Source organism: Caretta caretta, chromosome 2 (assembly GCF_965140235.1).
Source record: "Caretta caretta isolate rCarCar2 chromosome 2, rCarCar1.hap1, whole genome shotgun sequence".
Taxonomy (NCBI): domain Eukaryota; kingdom Metazoa; phylum Chordata; order Testudines; family Cheloniidae; genus Caretta; species Caretta caretta.
This window is the reverse complement of record NC_134207.1, coordinates 18000659-18022505: the sequence shown is the minus strand read 5'-3', so window position 1 is coordinate 18022505 and position 21847 is coordinate 18000659. Positions and strand designations below refer to the sequence as shown.

The window sequence follows — 21847 nt, the reverse complement described above, 5'->3', positions numbered from 1 at the left end:
AGCATTTGGAACCAAAGGACTTAGAAGTGAAGTCTGCATGCTAGTCAGAAGAGAGAATCTTGAACCAAAGGTATATCCATAAATCTAATGTCCGATACTGCGTCACAGGGTGAGCTGGCCTTTTAAGGGGTTTGGGGCTCACCCTCACCTGTGGCAGGTTTAACTCAGCTCTTCAGGTAAAGGAAATTAGTATAATGAGCATGTGAGGGGGGAACTCAGAACCAGGTCTGCTAAAAAATATAAGAGACAGCTTGTGACCATTCAGAGGAGAGTCTAAAAGGGGCAGGAGGAGAGTTCCAAAAGACACTCCCCATAGGGTCCCAAGCAAAGGCCTGGATTGTGCAAGCCTCCAAAGATCAGGAATCAACTGGGAAGGCTGGAGTGAGGGGAGGAAGTTTGCAATGAGGACTGGGACCAAGAATCCTGCCCCCAAGGTCTATGATCTAGCTAGGAAGGCTGGATGTAAGCTCTGTGTTGTTTTGTATTTTACATCAATAAATCAGACTCTTAAAAGGAAAGAATGACTGAGAAAACAGCTGCAGCGTGAAGTGTGATTAACGGGGAAAGGAAGGAAACTGAGGGAGCAGCAGGGCTGGAAGCCAGACCGGGTAAGCTCTGCTTCATTTAGGAATAGTTATTGACTGAATACTATCACTGACCATTTGCAAAGAGCAACATTCTCTTTCCCCCAGCCAGATCCACAACACCCAGGCTTGCATGGCAGGCAAGACAGCGATGGAAATGAGATCCGCTGACCTTCCCAGAAGATCTGCATGCCAGGGGTGGCGCGGTGGGGGCAGTCAATGGCTATCTAAGAGGAGGAACTGACATATGGGTATTTTGTGACAATCTTTTGACCAGCCTTTGCTAAGTGCCATTTTACAAATATCACCAGAAGGATGCTTTCAACATTGCATCAAACCTATTTAAATACTGGAAAGAGAGTTAATTTGTCAAAGGCACACAAAAATTATACAGCTGATGGTATCATGCTCCGTCTTACCCAGGAATTCCGCCTGACTCGAGTTTGTTTGCAATATCCACATCCCATGACCAGACATCAAACTGCCACTTCCGTAGGCCCAGCACCCCACACAGCACTGATCCAGAATGTATTCCAATCCGCATGTCAATGTCATGCTTTGTTCTTGACCTAACATACCTGTTTTTGTTAAGGGGTTAAATACACAAAGAAATACAAGATCAGCTCATGCCATCAACTCCATAGAAGGCTGTAACTATGATCCATATGGAAAAGTCACATCTTTACTGCATCGTAACAACTGTCCTGTAGGTCTTGTCAGATAACAGGGCAGCTGCAGAACTAACATCATTCAGAGGTTTTACGTGTTTAAAAAATGTATAGTCCATAAAATGCAACACCAATTTGACATGTAGGGATACTTGGTAGCCTGGTACAATTAAGAGATAACATTCTGGGTCACAGAGTACATGCAGTCATAAAATAGGTCTGAAAGCTGGATTATCACAGAGGTGCTTAATTGCGGTTTGATGGCAAACATATTATTCCTATTTTACAGAAATATCAAAGGAGAGAGGGAGAGAGAGAGAGAGAGAGAGACACGTTTAAATGGAAGCAACCGTAGGGTCCACGGAGTCCTTTCCCATAAAAGCATAATTGAACATTTAACACATCAAGAGAAACTATTATAGTTAAGTATCAAAGGGGTAGCCGTATTTCTCTGGATCTGTAAAAGTGGCAAAGAGTCCTGTGGCACCTTATAGACTAACAGATGTATTGAAACATAAGCTTTCGTGGGTGAATACCCACTTCATCAGATCCCACGAAAGCTTATGCTCCAATATGTCTGTTAGTCTATAAGGTGCCACAGGACTCTTTGCCGCGATTATAGTTAACATATACAATGTTCTCATTCTATCCTCCTCCTACTTGGAGTAACTCATTACTTTCCAAAACATCCCTTTTCTGGCTGACATTTTCTAGGGTTGGTCTTCACCCAAAGGTGAAATATTTGTTAGAGGGTTTGGACAAAAATGCTTCTTAGAATATGAAGGGATTGAAAAAAATATATACATTTCCCATTATAACAAAAATTCCTGTGATCTTTTTTGAGCGGCTCTGAAGTCAAAACGGCTGGGGTTGCATACCTAAAATCTGGCATGGAAATAAGCCTTATTAAAGAGAAGTATCTTGGGCCATGTCTACGCTATGGGGACTATAGCAGCACAGCCAGGTGCCTTAGCTTTACCAGCATAAACCTATAATGTAGATGCATCCTACAGCGATGGAAGGGGTTTGTTTGTCCACTACTGTTGGACCACCACCTACCTGAGCAACAGTTGCTATGTCGATGGAAGCATTCTTCCATTGACCTAGTTGTGTCTCCATCGGGAATTAGGACAGCATAGCTATCGTTCTCATGAGCCTGGATTTTTCACACCCTGGAATGCTGTAGCTATGTCAACTTAAATTTTAAGCATAGACCAAGCCTTGGGGTGTGCTTGTAAAAATTGGAGATTTGCCCAATTGAAAATTGTACCCTGCACACTCACAGAGTACATTTTTCACAGGGCTTTGCATGAAGCTGATAAAATATGCAGCTAATGGAGGTTGTGTTATGTATGCACGCATGACTATCTTAGCTATGTAGCGAAGGTGCCAAAGCCCCGGCAGATCTTGTGAAATGTGACAGGGCTAGGGAGCACTGCTTTGCTCTTTGTATGGTTTGCAGAAAGAAGCACTCCTCTGATATGTTTTAAATGTGCCAGATCTGAGGAAAGAACAGAATGCCTTCCCCAACTTCCCAACATACCAGGTTCACAAGGAGAAGTGCTTACTTTGGCAGCTCTCCTAAGGGGCATGGGACATGACATGTCCAGGTTGCCCATGATACAGATAGTTCCAGATTTATGAGCTTGCATGCACCATTGCCATTTTTTTCCCCAGTCTAAGGAATATTGTGCACACAAAGCCTATGTTGAGAGAATGTTACAGTTGTCTGGAAATCAGGAAATGCCAGAGATAAGTTGCATAAACAACCTTCAGCTCTGCCCTGTTGTGTGTATCATGGTAAAATCCATTTTACAAAAATTGTTCTCAGAGTTGACATTACTAGGCAACTTTGTTAACAGTCTCAGAAAGAAAATCATGTGCTTGATCATCAGCTGGTTTAAATCAATGTAGCTCTACTGAAGTAAATGGAGCTCCACCAGATGAAGACTTGAGCCAAAAGATGGATTTACAATGATCTTACACTAAATTAGTACCTTCCTTTCAGACTGATTCCAATGCAGTGTACGTGGAGACACTAAATTAACTTTGCATCCCAGAGGTGGTCCTTCCAAGGACTTTGCCTGGGCAGTGTGGAGCAGCTCACAACTAAGTTACCTGTGCTATACCTACTGGGAGGACAAAGAGCGTATTGTCTTCAGAGCTCTCAATCTAACACTATTAATGAACTCTAAATTTTCCTTACCGACCTCCCCCCCACTACTGTTTGCACTAATTAATATCCTTGCTGGCAGTCTCAGAATAAATAAAGTGCACGGCAGGCTGAAATTTGCTATTTCTTTGTACACTCCCAGTCCTGCTACCACTGAAGTCAATGGCAATGATGCATGATCACACCTTAGGACAGACAAAGAATAAACAGCTGTTTCACAATTCACGAGCTGCACATCATAGACTCAAATCTGACCTAGACAGATCATGTCTAGGGACAAAAGGATAAATCACCAGTTTCCATTCAATCCTTGGCCTTTGATTGCTGTCAACAAGGACATCAATGCAGTGTGTGAAATTGAGTTTCAAAAAGGGAGAGAAATTATATAAAAATGAGAGGATTCTAGAAAAAGCAATTCACCTTTATTGCCCTCTCCTGCACATTTTCTTAGAAAAATGATGACTATAATATGTTCCTATGCAGCTGTTATCCTGCTAGCCCAGCACCTACTTGTCAGATTCAGATACCAGGAGGTCTCAGTGACCTTGGCAAGAGGGATGAACTGAGATTTACACCTTGATAAACTATTTTTTGGCACATTTCCTCCAATGTATTGAACAAAAACATGTTTCTTTATAAACAACAAGCACACCCAGCTTTCTTACTCCACCAACATTGTGTTCAAACACACCGATTGTGGTAAATGACTTGCCAGTGTCTCTTGACCTCTTGTCTCTTGGGATTCTGAATTTTGCTCTGCACTGCATCTTCACTGCTATCTTCACTGCACAGCATCTTCACTGCTATCTTCACTGCAACTATGCTCATTTTTATACCAGCTGAGGAGCTAGCCCTATATGATTACCAAAACCAATTAGAAAAGGCACCTAATTTTGAATAATTTGTGCTATGTCAGGGTGTTCAAAAACAACTTTTGAACGTTTTAGTGCCAGGGCACTTTCTTTACCATACATAAATCTCTCTGAATTCATATATAACAGAATAAGGAGTAGGTGGGTCAGGTTTCCCAACAGACCAATACGACAGGTCAAAAAGCAGTTGTTTCTTGGGAAACAGCAGGAAACTTGGCAGGTCTGCTACTGAGATCATGCATGGTAGTGGCTTTTCTTGAATTAATGTTACTTCTATTAGAGACTATGCATAGACAGACTGGTTTATAATGAAGACAAGCTGTTACACTATTTCCTGAGTTGAGTTTCAGTTGTGTGGTGAGACTACTTCTCCTGTCATAATAATAAATATTCTTTCAGCTGGCACTTTAGTGGGCAGGTATCCCAGACACTTAGCCATCCAAGACTCCTTGACCTGCAAAATAAGTGTGTTGGTAAGGTTTGTTTGGATTTCCACTACTGTGCAGGGAGACCCCTGTCCCTTTGATGGTACTAGAACTCACACAGCCACACAACCTCCCTTCTCCGAGTGAAGTAAGCCTCAGGAACAAAGAAATTCCAGGGGGGAGTTAGCCCCAGGCCCAGAGAAATTCAAGCCAGCTGAGCAATCACAGAAGCCAGCTTAACATGGACTGTTGGCCACCTATGTTACCACAGATTCATAGAGTTTAAGGCCAGAAGAGACCATCTAGTGTGTACCATCCTGTATATCAGTGGTTCTCAAAGCCAGTCCGCTGCTTGTTCAGGGAAAGCCCCTTGCGGGCCGGACTGGTTTGTTTATCTGCCGTGTCCGCAGGTTCGGCCGATTGCGGCTCCCACTGGCCATGGTTCGCCACTCCAGGGGCGGGAAGTAGCACGGGCCAAGGGACGTGCTGGTCACATTGCACAAGAAGATCCCATTTTTATTTGGCCTCCAGACCCTATTGTTACTCTTATAATTTATTTGTGTTACAATAATCCAGATGATCTGACATAAGATTGAATAAAGGGATGCAGAGATAGTAGATTCTATTCTTGCTAGGTCCTTAGCAGCTCTGTCTTCTTCTTCTGTTAAATTTGGGTATATCCATACAGCTGCATGGGCAAGTGGTCAAAGCTACAACTTGATCCTGGGAAGCAGCGACTCTGAAAAAGATTTGAGGGTTCTGGGAATAATCAGTTGAACATGAGCTCCCAGTGTAATGCTATGGCCAAAAGAGCTCATGCGATCTTGGGATGCCTAAAGAGGAGAATCTCGGGTAAGAGCAGAGAGGTTATTTTACCTCTGTATGTGGCACTGGTGAGACTGTTGCTGGAATACTGTGTCCATTTCTGGTGCCTACAATTCAAGAAGGCTGTTGATAGATTGCAGAGGGGTGAGACAAGAATGACAAGAATGATTGAAGGATTAGAAAACATGCTTTACAGGATAAACTCAAGGAGCTGAATCTTTTTAGCTTATCAAAAAGAAGGTTACGGGGTAACTTGATTACTGTCTATAAATATCTACCTGGGTAACAAATATTTGATAATGGGCTCTTCAACCTACCAGAGAAAGGTACAGCATGCTCCTGGGGCTGGAAGTTGAAGCTAGACAAATTCAGACTGGAAATAAGGCATAATTTTGAACAGGGAGAATAATTAACAATTGCAACAATTTACCAAGGGTTGTATGGATTCTCCATCACTGAAGATTTTTAATCAAGATTGGATGTTTTTCTAAAAGCTGTGCTCTAGAAATTATTTTGGGGAAGTTCTATGGCCTGTGATACAAAGGAGGTCAGACTAGATGATCACAATGGTCTCTTTTGGCTTTGGACTCTATGAAAAAGCCTTATCAGTAATGAGATCCCAATGTGCTAAATGCTGACAAATACATAAGGAGACATGGGTTCCTGTCCCCAGGGAATTTACAATCATTGAGGAAAAGTGACCTATGAAGGACTTGGCAGAGGATATGCTGTCAAGTTTGTACAAATGACTTTATCTATATAAGAGGGACAAGGTGGGTGTGGTAACCTCTTTTATTGGACAAGCTTTTGATCCACACAGAGCTCTTCTTCAGGTCTGGGAAAGGAACTCCCAGCGTCACAGCAAAATGCAAGGTGGAACAGATTGTTAACATAAGTAGATAGCACATATTGTAAGGGATCTTTCAAGGTACAGTGGCCTGTTAACACCTCTGCAGTCTTAGGACAAAAAGAGGGGGTTAGTGGGTTACTACACTGCATATATTTATATACATAACTGCAATATTTAATATTACTCATAGGGCTTGTCTTCACTACTGGAAGTCGACCTAAGTTACACAACTCCAGCTACATGAATAACATAGCCAGAGTCGATGTACCTTAGGTTGACTTACCCCGGTGTCTTCACTGTGCTGCGTCGATGGGATACACTCTCCTGCCGACTTCCCTTACTCTTCTTGGGGAGCTAGAGTACCAGAGTCAACTGGAGAACACTCTCTTGTCAGTTTAGCAGGTCTTAGACCCACTAAATTGACACCCGCCGTATTGATTGCAGCAGTATCAATCTCCCCGGTAGTGAAGACAAGCCCATAGATAGTTTTTTTCCACCTATAACTTCTATAATTTGTGCTTTACTTTGGTTGTGGGACCCGAAGCAAAATATCCACCACACTCTGCAATATTTGGTCCGTTAGTTTTGTCAGCTCCCCTCCTAGAGATCAGTAACAGCAAGGTCCATTATTTAGTTGCATTTTTATTAATTATCTTCAAGCTCCTCTTAAATTCAGGACACAGTAATATAGGTGCAGTCCACAGTAACTCTCTAATTCCATGGGACACATCCAGGATTAGGAAGGAAGGCAGGTGGAAAGGTGGGAAAAACAGGAAATGGAATACACAAGAGATTGGAAAGGAAAACAGCAGTAATAAGGGGAGGAGTTTTGGTGTGGGACTCACTGATTTGATAAGGAAGGCAACAACAGGAGGAGCATTGGGAGAAGGATTCATTGGACCAAAAAGTGGGTGGTTTTGAGGTCACGGGTGAAAAAAGCCAAGAATGCTTCTTTTGTAGTATTGGAAATTGGGCACTAGCAGGGCAAAATACTTGACTATAAATGGGCTGCTGAAGCCTGATAGTTTCAGTGCATATATCTGATCAAAATATGCAGAACTGGCATTAGGCATAAGTAGACTAAGCAATTGATTTGGGCTCTGAGCAGCTCATGGGGCCCCCTACTAATTATTAATATGAGTTGTGGGGAGTGGGTGGAAAGGTTCCCACAATATTCCTGCTTAGGGCTCCCAATGGGCTTGGATCACCTCTGAATACCGTACGCTACCAGAAACAAAGCTATATATACACTGGGGGTTCAAGCTGTAACTAAAACGTTCATAGTTCTGGTAGAGTTAAGAGGCAACCTTAACAGAATAAGCAAGCCTATTTAGCTGGCAAATCTTATATAACTTATAAATTTCTCTCTGACCTAGTATTCATATAAAGCCATTGCCACTGCTGTCTACTTACTGATCTTTGATTGTCAAAGAGATTATAGAAAATGAGCCTGCCTCGTTTTATCCTAAGCAACCTCATCTTTAAAAAACTGCAGCAGTGAAAATGAATAACTGCTAAATTCCAATCTGTGGAAATACACTGGCCATTGTCTCCTCCTCCACCTTCTTACTATCATCTTAGACATTATGTTATAGATTCTAAATCCTAGTATTTTACTTACATTGATTCAGTTTCTATGAATGTGGACCTGGTGCTGCTTCACAGATAAAAAAATTCTGTCTTGCTCCAGTAAGTCAATAATCCATCTCTGAAGCCAATGCACCATCAAGATAATATTTGAAGAGTTACTCTGTCTAGCAATAAAAATGCTTAAATAACAGACCACAGGACAGTAGCAACAACACAAGAGGACAACAAAGAAAAGAATTACCTGATAGTTTTGATCATGCTGAGTCCCATTTCAACACAACAGTGTGCATGATCTTGGCGAGGTTCCGGGAGCCCAGAAACACAGTAGTAACAATCCCCCAGGATCTTAATTCTAAGGCAATGATGTTCCTAAATTAAATGTATCAAAACAGAAAGATTTTTAGTAATGGATTTGTATTTGCAACACAAGCATGGAGGTGGCAGTGAAAAAATATTGGAAGGAAATGTAAAAGGTTTTCACTATACTCTGTGTGTGTATGTGTGTAACTAATACTACCTTGATTTGTTCTGATTTTGAAAATTAGTGCCTTTATACTTCTAGAAAAAAATATATATATACATATATACAATTACTTATTTTTTGTGGGTGTCTGAAGTTCTTATTGCAGGTGTGTGAAGTTCTTAGCAGGGTTGGATGAGAAGTTAGGCAAAGGTCCCAGAAGCTGCACAGTGGGTTAACTGGAGTCTCACATTTATAAAACAACAGAAATATATAGGGACTGATCCACACCGTAGCGTGCCCTTCCACTGACTTCACTGGGCATGGATCAGGCCCACAGAGAGGAACAACACATTCCCTGTCCGGGAAGATATTGAACACTGGGGACAGGGAATAAACAATGTAGTAGGAAGGAATTTCCATGGTTTTCCTCCTCTGCCTCTGTCCCTTACAAACAAATCAGAGCATATATCCAGCAATGAAATGTGGTCCATTACATTTAATTATAGTAAGAAAACAGTTCCTTAGTTTCTCATGAAGCAATTACTGAATGAAGGCTACAGGCAATGTTTTGGAGCACCTCTACCCCTCTGTGACAGAGTGCTAGGTATGAAAGCCTGAGTCAGCATTCTGTTCACAGCTGCTTCAATCAGGCAAAGCAGATTGTGCCTAATTTGTGGGTGGCGCAGGGCAGAAAGGCTGATTAAGCCATTAGTCAGAGCCCACAAATAGGCACAGGAAGTAAGTAAGAAGGAGGGGAAGCAGGCAGTAATAGGGAGAGAGAGAGATTGCTCTCCCCTGCTTGTTAACGGCACTATGTATGATGTGAAGATAAATAAATAAACTGCACAAGGTGTTGGACCAGCACAAGGGTTTCTGTGTAGTCTGTCGACTGAGACAGAAGCAGGACCCAGGAGGACCTGTTACACCCTCCCTCCAAGATGTTTGTTAAGGGAAAAAAACAAGCTTAAATAGTTAGATTTAAAGAGTTATTTATTTTGCTTTGGATTTTTTTTCATTTTTTTCTGTTCTCTCTTTGTTCAGGTCCACAAGGCAAGAAAATATAGAACAGCAAAACCTTTTGAATCATATCTCCAGGAGCATTTTCCACCTCTTAAAAAAAGTTTTTGCTTCCAATACAATTGCAGACATTTCCAGAGCTTGATCCAATACCCACTGAAGTCAGCAGACTCCCATTGATTTCAATAGGCTTTGGATGAAGCCTATATTCCAAAATAAAATAAAAAAACAGATGTCATTGGTCACAGATACAGTACATATTTATTTGCATACCATCCAACTAGAAATGTTCTTCAACTTCAAGGGAAACTGTAGTATTTCATCATATATAAAGATACTTCTGGAGTCTATAGTAATGAACTGAAACACCATATTATCCTGTTTTTAGATCATTACTTTGGCATATCATTTTCTAGTGAAACAGCACTCAGAAACACCCAAGTATTCACGGGTTCCACTCTCCACTGTACTTGATGAAATAAAATTCATTTTTTACAAAATCCCCAACCCATCAAAGCACTTAAGACTGTGTTCAATTGTAAGCATATGCTTACGTGCTTTGCTGGATTGTGGGCTATGGTTGAGAATCAATGTGCTGTAATTGGAATTACAGGGTTCAGGGGTACAAATGTGGGTTTTCTAGAGCTGGAAGAGACTTTTCATGATGAAAAGTAGTTTAAAAAATAAATGCACTCTAACACCAGATCAGTGTATGTTTGTATGGTAGCAGGAAACCTTTGCAGTAAAGACGCAGACATACAGTACAAGGGAAGCAGTGTAGAGATTTCTCAAACTCCTGCATTAACAATAAAATCTGGTCTCCTTTATCTATAATATTTATTTTAGCTCTTTTCTCCTTGATGTCCCAAGCAATCTCCAGTGTAAGCTGTACTTCAATCAAAAGAAATGGAGTGGGAGCACAGGGGTGCACTAATAACACCGGGGAACATGATGACTGCAGGTGTCATACAGCAGCAACTGCCAGTGCCTGCCATGCCTCTGGAATCGGTTATTGGCAAATTGACTCTATGCTATCATTTACATTACTACAGAATCAAAGTGGAGTCTTGAAAAATAGCCTCAGAATATTCCTTTCAAATACTTAAGTGGTGAAAGTGACCTAATTACAGCATCACTTGGGACCAGAGCTCCCAGTGAAGTCAACGGAACCTTTGGGTATGCAGGGAAGGTGAAATCCACGCCGACTGTAGAGGCCAGATTAAGCTTATGCACCACATAAGTGCTACTGAAGCCCTCAGTGGGACTTGAGTGGTGCATAGGCCTTGGGCTGGCCCTCTGTACAGGGGTGGATATCACAATGAATACTGGATCAGGCCCTTGCAGTGCAATGCATTGCTTTTGGAGTGTAACAAGGGATGTTAAAATGAAGTAAAGCTTCTAAAACTGTAAACATTATATCTGCTCCTCTCCTCCCCTTACACACATGCATGCACACTATTGAACTACTAGTAATTCCAGTTAGGGCTAAAGGGATATCTTTTCTGATTGGTTTGGGACACCATCATTCCTAACACAGAGGTACGAAAGGTTACTTTCTGCTCAGAGATGTGACTCCAAGTCAAACAAATTTATGTTGGTGGAAGTTGATTAGTGATACCAGAACTTTTACCTTAAAGAGTTTCTGTAGCATGTTCCCTCTACGTGGTTCTAGGCACTTTTATAATTACTAAAGAACAGAACAAGAAGCAATGGTCTTAAGTTGCAGTGGGGGAGGTCTAGGTTGGATATTAGGAAACACTATTTCACTAGGAGGGTGGTGAAGCACTGGAATGGGTTACCTAGGGAGGTGGTGGAATCTCTATCCTTGGAGGTTTTTAAGGCCCAGCTTGACAAAGCACTGGCTGGGATGATTTAGTTGGGATTGGTCCTGCTTTGAGCAGGGGATTGGACTAGATGACCTCCTGAGGTCTCTTCCATCCCCATGATTCTATGATCCTGATACCCATATTCATAATAAGCTGCACTGCTTCTCAAATAGTCCCATTGATTTCAGATGGATAAATTATATTTTGCTTTTATGCTGACATACTATAATAAGCATTGTGTAATATTATACTGATAGGAGGCCACTGGAATAAGGTAATGGATTGTTGAACAGATTCTTTTCCACCGGGGACAATTACAAAAATGATCAGTTGATGATTCGCCATTCTAATTTAGAGAAAGAACAAAAAGTGGTCAACTTCCAGGTAACAAAAGGGTCTCTGATAGAGTAACTCTTATTAGGAAAAAGTCCTTCCAGTGATAAGCTTGTATGTGACACTAATATGCCTGGTTATTCTTGAAATATCAGACTGTTCCCTATAACACTTATTCGCCATTAACCAAGTATCTAATTTGAAATCTCATGCAAAACTGGAACGATCTCAGTGGTTTGGATCTTGGTGCCTCTTTAAAAACAGTGGGTGAAATCCTGGCTTAATTGATGTCAATGGTAAAACTCCCATAGATTCTAATGGGTCTAGAATTTCACCCTGCATGTTAACCATCTGTATAAAAAAATCCCCAAACCAAATTGTTGCCAAAAAGAACAGTAATGTAGACAAATGATAAGAAATACACATCCTTACCTGTCACATGCTAATAAGGGTTTGTTGCATGTAAGTGTGAATATATGTGTGAGACCGCTGACATATTTTTAGCACGACGCTGGCTAGATAGATGCTGCCCCCTTCAGAATACCACCTCTACTCTGTTTTATCGAGCAAGCACCCTACCCTCTCTTTTTAAAATCTCTCCTAGAAATGTCTCTCTTCTGTGATGGCCACAATGAGTCAAGAATATTCAAGGTCTTACCTGCCTTGTTTTTGTTTTATAAAACAAACCCTGAACTGAATCATTGTGACGGGCTCAGTGTCAACGCGTGCGGGAGCTAAGTAACAGTGTCACTGTGCTGCCCACACCAATTCCTCCTGCCGTTTATTTCCACCACTCGTGTCACATCTAAAATTTAGATTGGGGAGGGACCAGGGGTCAGGTTTATTGGTTTATGGCTGCTCTGTGCCACTGGAGAGGTGCAATGCAGCAGAAGTGTGGCTGTAAATTTGGACCCAAGTTACCTTTTGGAATTGCCCAGCACATTTCTCAGTCAAAGGAAACAATAAAGAGGAATAACCTGCCCTGCCTTTAGTATTCAAGCCTATTGCTGTATACTAGCCTGATTACAATAGATGATTAAAAAGCTGAAAGCTTATGTAAAGTGAAATCCAACTTTATGCAGAAAAAAAAATCAACTGCAAAATGATCAAAATGCTTTTAAAAAAGAAAGATGAACTGGTTAGAGCAATATTTCAAACCAGCAGTTGCTATTCTGCTCTTTGATGATGTCTCATTCATCCTCTTCTGTTCCTTATGTTCTCTTCCTATTCCACTTCCCTCCTGGAACCCCAGAAATTCTCCTTTTGCATGTGAATGACAGGCAACACTGCTCAAAAATACATGCATTAGTATCACTCATCCCCCTGTGATTAGCATTATTTTCTGTTGGTTCCGATTAGTGTCAAACTGTCTACTGGAATACTTCCTTTCCCTCTAAATCAGTTTCTCGTCTGATTTGAATGACAGTGTTTAGGGGCCTGATCCCGCCATCCTCACTCAAGCAAGACTTCAACTGAAGTCAAAAGCAGTTTTCCCTGAGTAAATTGAGCAGGATCATGCCCTAGATGATCAGCAATAACAGTTCTAACAGAGATCCTTAGCAGTTAATAGGGAGTTTTTTCCCCAATCCAAAACACCTTAACCCAGAGCAAAAGGGAATTTGCAGTCCTACTGTAAACACATGAGCTGATTATGACAGAGTAGCATGTGAATGATTTATGCTTTGGCTTATTAAAAACACCAGCAGTGACTGGAAAGTAAGCAAAGCAAATTGGCATAAAATAGAGCTGAAGAAATGAGTTGCTCAAATATCAAACCACTGAAACACACAAACAGAAACTTCATTAACATTTCTTGTCTCCTCAGGCAGAAATTCCAAGGAAAAAAAATAAAATAAAAAGATTGATTGCATTTCGTAAAATAAACCCAGCTTATCAGAGTTCCAGCTGCAGTGAATTAATCATTCCACCCGCTTTTCAAAGGAGCCCGAAATGTTCACTATCAACTAACCAAACATTCAGTTTTCACAAGTATTTCAAGCTCGACTTCATCATCCGTAAGTGAGGAATCGGGTGAGGTTGGAGTGCAGAACACAAAAAGTCCCTCAAAATATTTGCTAGAGCAAAGGTTTCCAAACTCTTTAATCTGCTATGTGGTCCATGTGATAAACAGATTTTAAGGTCAGAAGGGACTATTACGATCATCTTGGGTAACAGTTTCAGAAGCATGTAAGTGACTTAGGAACTGAAATCTCATTTTCAAAAGTTGCTTTACAAGCCTATGTCCCAGTGAAAATCAATAACAATTAGGTTCCTAAGTGATTCTTGAAAATGGAATTGTTTCAGAGTAGCAGCCGTGTTAGTCTGTATCCACAAAAAGAACAGGAGTACTTGTGGCACCTTAGAGACTAACAAATTTATTAGAGCATAAGCTTTCGTGAGCTACAGCTCACTTCATCGGATGCAGGTGAATCTGATGAAGTGGGCTGTAGCTCACGAAAGCTTATGCTCTAACAAATTTGTGAGCCTCTAAGGTGCCACAAGTCCTCCTTTTCTTTTTGAAAATGGAATGTAGGCGCTTTTGAAAATTTTGGCCCTCATCGAGTTTGATTTTCTGCATAAGGCTTATGGAACTAATCATGTGCATAAAGTGAAGCGGGTGCCTAAACGTTTGCTAGATTGGGGCATCATGTGGATAATATAGGTCCCTTGCTGACCTAATAGGCTTTTTATAGTCTCTAATGCTATAACTATATGAAAAAAAATGAGCTTTAGTAGTGGATAATTAAGTATTGGACACAGTCAGAAAAAAAATACTCCAGAATGACCTTTAAGAATGCAAGACTTCAAAGAGAAGTTATGGAAACTAAAGGTTTTCTAAAATTGTCATTACACATCTACAGAAAGGTGAATGAAATGCTTAGTTAAATGTCACTGACATGTACATTAGCAGTCCAATTAATTCTCCCTCTCTGTGCGACATACCATTAATCTAACATGTTACTGTATGATGTTGAATTTTACTCCCTTATTTACATGTATATATGATGTTTAAATAGTCCCTTTCAACCAGAGATTCCAGAATACTCTACACCAACTACATATACAAGAAGAAAAGGAGTACTTGTGGCACCTTAGAGACTAACCAATTTATTTGAGCATGAGCTTTCGTGAGCTACAGCTGTGAGTAATGACAGTGAACTTGATAGCCAGCTGGTGTAATAGAAGCCTTCAAAACTACAATCATTTACACCAATTGAGGATCGGATCATTTCTCCTTAGTTTTTTATATCTAAAACTGCATCTCCACACAGATGACAGGGACAGAGACATATGGCAAGCAATTTAATCTGGTGGGCCAGATAATCGCTTTTCTGAGATGGGGAGAGAAAAATAAATAGCAAATATAGCTATTACTTCACCAAAGCTGGAACTTTCTTAGCCATACACATCCTGCAAAATGCAGTCAGTCATTTCCCCCCCACCTCAGAATTTCTGCCTGAGGAAAACAGAAATATTAATGAAGCTTCTGTACCAGTAGATTGATATTTGAAGAACTCATTTCTTCAGCTCTGGTTTATGCCAGTTCGGTTTGCTTTCTTTCCAGTTGCCACTTGGGTCTTTAATAACCATAAATCTTTTGAAAATGTTGGAGAGAGAGTAGGAGAGAGAAGTAGCAAAATATATCATGCTATTATATTTTTCTTCTAAACAAATGGTGGGCTGATGTCTGCTCTTAATTCAGTACAGCTTATGAAATTTGTTACTAATAGTAATAGTCATATACATCCACATAGACCAGAATCCTTGGCATAACTCAGGCCTAAGCCTTTAAAAAATGTCAAACAGCAGATGCTGCTTCTGTGTTCCATATAGAGGAATCAGACTAACAGACACAGTTAGTTAGCTAAACTAACCAGAAACTTGCTAAGCTGTGAAGTAACTTCCTTTTTCATATTATCAGCTTTATGCCTATAAGTTTGTAAGAGAGATTCAGCAGATCAAGCTGCTATTTGACATAGTATTATAAATGTATAATATTATTAATGAGTAAATATGAATGTATAAGGTGTCAATTAAAATTTAAGAAATTATATCAAAAATTTAAAGTTATCTAAAGCTTTCTGTAGCAAACCTTTTCATTTGAGGAAGAGTCATTGTCAAGCCAATCTGAGCACAGAGTGTATTGCAAATTGTTTGAACAATGCTGTCTATTTTAAATAGAGGTGTGATCAATAAAGCACATCTTAAATGGAGTAAGAACTGGCTAATTAACAGATCTCAAAATAGTTGTCAGTGGTAAATCATCATAAAATGCGGGTGTTTTTGGTGGGGTTCTTCAGGGATCAGTTCCAGGCCCAATGTTATCCAATACTTTAAGCAATGAGCTGGAAGTAAATATAACATCACTGCTGATAAAATTTATGGATGACACACAGATTGGCAGAGTGGTGTATAATGATGTGGAGAGGGCAGTCATACAGATCTGGATCTCTTGATAGGCAGGACACATTCAGATAAAATGCATTTTAATATAGCCAAATGCAAGGTCATACATTTAGGAATAAAGAATGCAGTGCTTCTGAAAAGGATCTAGCAATCATACTGAGCAAACAACTGAACATGAACTCCCAGTGCAATGCTGTGGCAAAAATGACAAAGGCAACCTTGGAGGTATAAACAGAGGAGAAGTGAATAAGAGTAGGGAAATGATTTTACTCCTGTTTACAGCACAGGTAGGACCAATACTGGACTACTACATATAGTTCTGATGCGCCCATTGTAAAAAGTATGATGAAAAATTGCAGAGAGTGCAGTGAAGAGCCACCAAAATGATTCAAGGGCTGGAGTCTTACAGTGAGAGAGTTAAGCAGCTCATTGTGTTTAGTTTATCAAGAAGAAGACTGAGAAGTGACTTGATTACAGTGTATAAGTTCCTTCCCAGGAAGAAAAGAGTGGGTACTAAAGGACTCGTTAATGAAGAAAGGCATAACAAGAACCAATGGCTAGTTGTTAAAGCCAGACAAATTCAAATTAGAAATAAGGAATCACTGTGAGGGAGATTAATTATTAGACAAACTACCACGGGAAGCGGTGAATTCTCACTCTTGAAGTTTTCAAATCAAGACTAGATGCCTTGCTGGAAGTTATGCTTCAGTCAAATACACGTTATTGGGCTCAAAAAAAGTGGTGATTGGAATAAATTATATGGCCTGAGTTATCCAGGAGGTCAGACTAGATGATCTAACAATCCCTTCTAGCCTTAAAATCTATTACATTTAAATTCATTCTTCAGTATGTACCATAGCTAAGCAACACAGGTCCAAAGAGGAGTGAGAAACCTCATAGAGCTAACGGGCTAGCTATATAATTAATGGTTTCAGAGTAGCAGCCGTGTTAGTCTGTATCCGCAAAAAGAAAAGGCGTACTTGTGGCACCTTAGAGACTAACAAATTTATTTGAGCATCAGCTGTAGCTCACGAAAGCTTATGCTCAAATAAATTTGCTAGTCTCTAAGGTGCCACAAGTACGCCTTTTCTTTTGACATAATTAATGTTAACTATTCTGACAAACTCCAAAGAGGTCAGTAAAATTATATCGATATAACTGACAACAGAGTTTGCCCTGGTATATTTTACAGAATCTTTTTTTAATTAAATTTTGTAATAAATATGCATCCATCTCACTGCAACACTTTTCTATGACATGTGGGAACAGGAATTCATGAATGACAGAAATGCGGTTGTACCCTATTTAGGGCTGGGATTTTCAAAAGTGCCCCAGTGACTTAGGGGCATATCTCATTGAAAGTCAAAGGATCTTGTGCTCTTCATCACCTAGCTGTTTTTGGACAATCCTACCCCAAAAGCCCATGGAAGTTAATGGGAATCTTTGGTTACCCTTAATCTACAATGAGATCATGACTTGCAGATATATGGCTCAGTCTGGACCCACATAGAGTAAAGTCAGTTATCAAATAGACATGAAGTGAATGCAGTACTCGTTTGGAGTTGGGTGGGCAGAACTTCATGCTATAGAGTGGGGAGGCAACAGCCCTTCTCCTGACAATGCTGGTGCAAATGCCCCTGGAATTCAGTACTGGGCAACCCCCTGTCAAGAAAACTGACAGTGTGAGGGAATTCAGAGAACAAGCAACAAAAAGGATACTGGATCTCTTGAGTTGATTTAGACTGAAGGAGCTAATTGCCTATAGCTTGGCTACGAGGTGGCTCTTGGAGAACATAATCATCTATGCATATCTGAAGGCCATTAAGCCCCATGGAGAGAGCAATTATTAACGCTGGTCTGAGGAGGTATAACTAGGAGTCGATTCCTGATATTAAAGGTTAGATTGAGCTTATTATTTGCATTACTGTAGCAGCTAGGAGTCCTAGTGATGGACCATGACCCCACTGTGCTAGATGCTGTACAAATCCTCAACTCCAAGATGACCCCTGCCCCCATAGAATCTTTTAGGGACTCTGTGAAGGGGCAGCACGCACCTGGGCTGCCTTAGGAAGGAATTCTGGCTCTCCCCTGATCTGGAAAAAAAACTGTGTTTTCAGAGTGCAGCTCACCTTCTCCCTCTTGCCTGTCCAGCTCTTCCTGCCTTTCCCTGTCCTCTCCTGGCCCACTTGGTTACAGAAGGCAGGACCGACTAGGCACACAGTCCTTGTTCTTCCCCTCTGCTCCCCTAGCTCAGATCAGAGTAGGTCTATGCAGCTGTGCAGGTCACTTTGGAAATCAGGCTGTCCATTTAGGTGCCTAGATGTGGACTCAGAAGCTGAAACGTTAGGCATCTAATTTTGAAAATCTCAGACAACGACTCTACTCCCTGTTCTGCTATTGCATCCTGTGTGACATCGGGCAAGTCGTTTAACCCCTCCGGGCTTCCTTATTCTCCCATTAGCACCAGTGGCTTCAATGGAGCTATTTTTGATTTACCTCAGATGAGAGGAGAAGCAGTTATTCTCTGTGCCTCAGCTTCCCCGTCTGTAAAATTGGGATTAAATTATTTCCTGACTTGACAGTGGTCATGTGAGGATAAATTCATTAATGTTTGTCAGACACAATAGCGATGGAAGCCAGACACCTGGTTACAAAGGCATTGTGCATTAAATATGGTTTAAGAAGGAATTAAAAAAGAAGAAATCTATGCACATGAGGCTCGAGACTATTCCTGGCATATTGGGCAAATATGAAATGTAAAACAAATGCATTAAATACATTTGTGAAAAAAAGTTATGTTTTAAAATGCCTTTGTAACACACACAAATTAATTAAATTTGATCTAATATACTTTTCTCCACCTGACAATTTACTTTCACTAAGTGATAAAGAAGCAGTTGTGAGTGTTTAACCTGCATCAAAGACAAAACCAATTTAACTCCTTTCACTTAGCTTGCTTTGGCAACACAAATCAGCACCGCACAGCCAGAGAGTGGGCATTTTTTGTTTGTTGGCAAAACAAATATTGTAAGTAGATCTTAATGCACTGGCAATATGCTAATGCTTTGGCCCATTACCAGGGCAATATTATACACTTGAGAAAGTACATTTCCTTTTCAGATCACAAAGGCTGGCTCAGAAATTACACTCAGTAATTGAGAAATAGAGTCTTACTTTTCTTGACCTTGATGTGCAAGTAAAGAGCCTAGGCTGAGGATCGCATCAGTGTGGGGAGATGCACACCTGTCCTCTGAATAAGCACAATGCACAGGAAACTAAAGAGGGACCTTATTAAAGGACTTTGAGACATACCACAATGTTAGTAATGCCGCTGTACCGGAAGCCAGTCGAAAAGCAGAAAATAGGAGAACCCTCCCAAAAGAGTTTATAATGGACCCAATTCTGCCACTCAGCACCTTTCTCTGCAAGAATTCCCATTGGTGAGCTAGGAGGGCAGGTTCTAGTCTGCTCATGTTGAGTAGCACCTAATTCCACAAGTCACGCCATTGTTTCCAATGGGACTATATGTGGCGTTAGGTATTGTCTAACATGAAGAAGGGAATCAAAATGTGACCCTAAGTAACAATACTTGGTGAGTATGGTGGCTGGGCAAAGAAAGGCCAGTGACAATAATAAATCTTTGAACCTTTGCCCAACTCTTAGAATCAAACTCTAAATAAATCTTTGAGCTATTTAAAATGTTCAGATCAGTCGATTTCTCTTCCAGTTTTCATCTTGGAACAAAAGGAGACAACTCTCTGAAAGCCTGCTCTCATGAGATTCTCAGCCTAGTTTTGCAAACACATGAGGTTCAGATGAGAATGTGAACTTTTGGATGCTTATCTGAACTGAAACCTAACTGCAGACCTTTGGCGCTTCACCCATCCCTAGTGGCTATGTCCAATCTCAGCTGGTGAGGAATTGTAGATGCAACATCACGCCCCTTTGAAAATGAACTGCATTTAACTCACATGTGCTAGTCGATCAAATCTGGCAAAGAGTTCATTCAGCATTCGGACCAGCTCCTGTGCTGACAAGGTTGTGGAGAGGTTGGTGAAACCTTTAACATCTGCAAAAAGAATGCTAAACAAAGAAAGGGAAAGGATATTAATATTTCAATCCATTTCCGCCATAATTGGCAAGATAAATACAAACAGTAATCCTGTGTATAGTGATTAGTATGGACTCTGCATATGTGAAAAAGTGATAGGCAAATAGCCAATGTCTGGCCAGGGTGTAATTTAAGGAGAGCGGGAAATTCATTAGCTCAGACGCAGGGAGGGAACATTTTAAAGTTATTCTGTCTTTGCTATGGGCCTTACTCACTAGACTATTTGCAGTACAAAGAACTAGTATTAAAAGTACTAAAATATGAGCAGAAAAGTACTAAAAAACTGCTTCATAAAAGAATGTTATAGTAATTTTCATACTTTGTGTTTCTATAGGTCCTTTCATCAGAGGATCTCATATCACTTATAAAGCACTAACTAAACTTTTATATTTAGCATAATTATCCCATTTTATGATTGAGGAGACAGAGACACAATGGGGTTAAAGCCCAGATCCTCAAAGGTAGTTAGGTGTCTAATATCTAATGAAATCAATGGGAATTAGACACCTAAATACCTTCGAGCACTGGGGCCTAAGTGACTTGTCCAAGGTTATGCAGCAAGTCAGTGTGGCAGAGCTGGGAACGGACGGTACAGAGGATGGTCTAATGGATAGAGCACTACAGTGGGACTTCGGAGACCTGGGGCGAACTCCTGGGTCAGCCACAGACTGCCTGTGTGACCCATAGAGGTGTTGTGAGGATAAAATCTGTTAACGATCGTGAGATGCTCAGACGCTATGGTGATGATGAAGGCCGTATAAGTTGATAGACAGAAACCCAGAAGTCTTGACTTCCAGTCTTCAGCCACTAGCTGACACTGTTCCTCAATATATAGACTAGAACTTGTCTGTGTACACAACCTTTCTTGCTGGGGGCACAGTGAGAGCTTGACACTTCATTCTTTGGTCTTCAGGTCTAGCCAAATTATGCTCACAGCTAGACTCAAAAGGGGGAACATAGGTAGATTTATGCCTACTTTATGACTCTCCAATGCTGTCAGCCCTGCTCTAATATGTGCTCAGCAGCCAACAGCCCAAAGGGCCATTTTAGCAACCAGAGATGGAGAGAGCAAAGAGGGGTGGACCCCTGTCCTCTATTCCTACAATAACAACCACCTCAAATTTAAGAATGCGGGGAGGGAAAGGCTTTAATAGTGCTTAAGCACGCACAGACACACTTGCCCAAATAGTCTGCTATATCTAAGGCTATGTCTACACTACAACCTATGCTGGCATAACTTATGTTACTCCGGGATTTCGGAAAAACACCCCCTCATCAACATAAGTTACACCGACATAAGTGCTTGCATGCACAGTGCTTCTCCTGCTGACATAGCTTCTGCTGCTCGCAGAGGTGGTTTCATTAGGCCGACGGGCGAGCTTTCTCCCCTTGGCACAGAGCGTCTTCACCAGATACACTGCAACGGCGCAGCTCCACGGGGACAGCTGTACCACTGCAGCGTTGCATGTATAGATATGGCCTTAGATGCAGAATAAGAATTTCCCTCCCATTTCCGATCTAAGCATGCAGAAGCACAGACTTTGGAGGACGAAAACCAAAGACGAGGAAAGCAAGGATTTGTTTGGGGAAGAAAGTAAACTTCAGCACGGAGTGTTTCAACTAGGCCCAGAACTGCGAATAATTTGAAGCCGACTTCATTGAAACTTCATAGTAAAACAACAATCAGTGGTGCAGCTTGAGAT

At 40.9% G+C, this 21847-nt stretch overlaps 1 protein-coding gene across 2 annotated transcripts in view; it reads right to left on the bottom strand.

The window, feature by feature from the left end:
- ADCY8 (adenylate cyclase 8) overlaps positions 1 to 21847 on the bottom strand; it is a 179563-nt gene that overhangs the window by 68919 nt on the left and 88797 nt on the right. For both annotated transcript variants that reach the window (XM_048841664.2, XM_048841661.2), the window contains exons 4-6: positions 20005 to 20116; positions 8229 to 8356; positions 1004 to 1162 (exon numbers count right to left, since the gene is read on the bottom strand). In XM_048841664.2, the coding sequence (XP_048697621.2) occupies positions 1004 to 1162; positions 8229 to 8356; positions 20005 to 20116 (399 nt within the window). The remainder of the gene's footprint in view (positions 1 to 1003; positions 1163 to 8228; positions 8357 to 20004; positions 20117 to 21847) is intronic.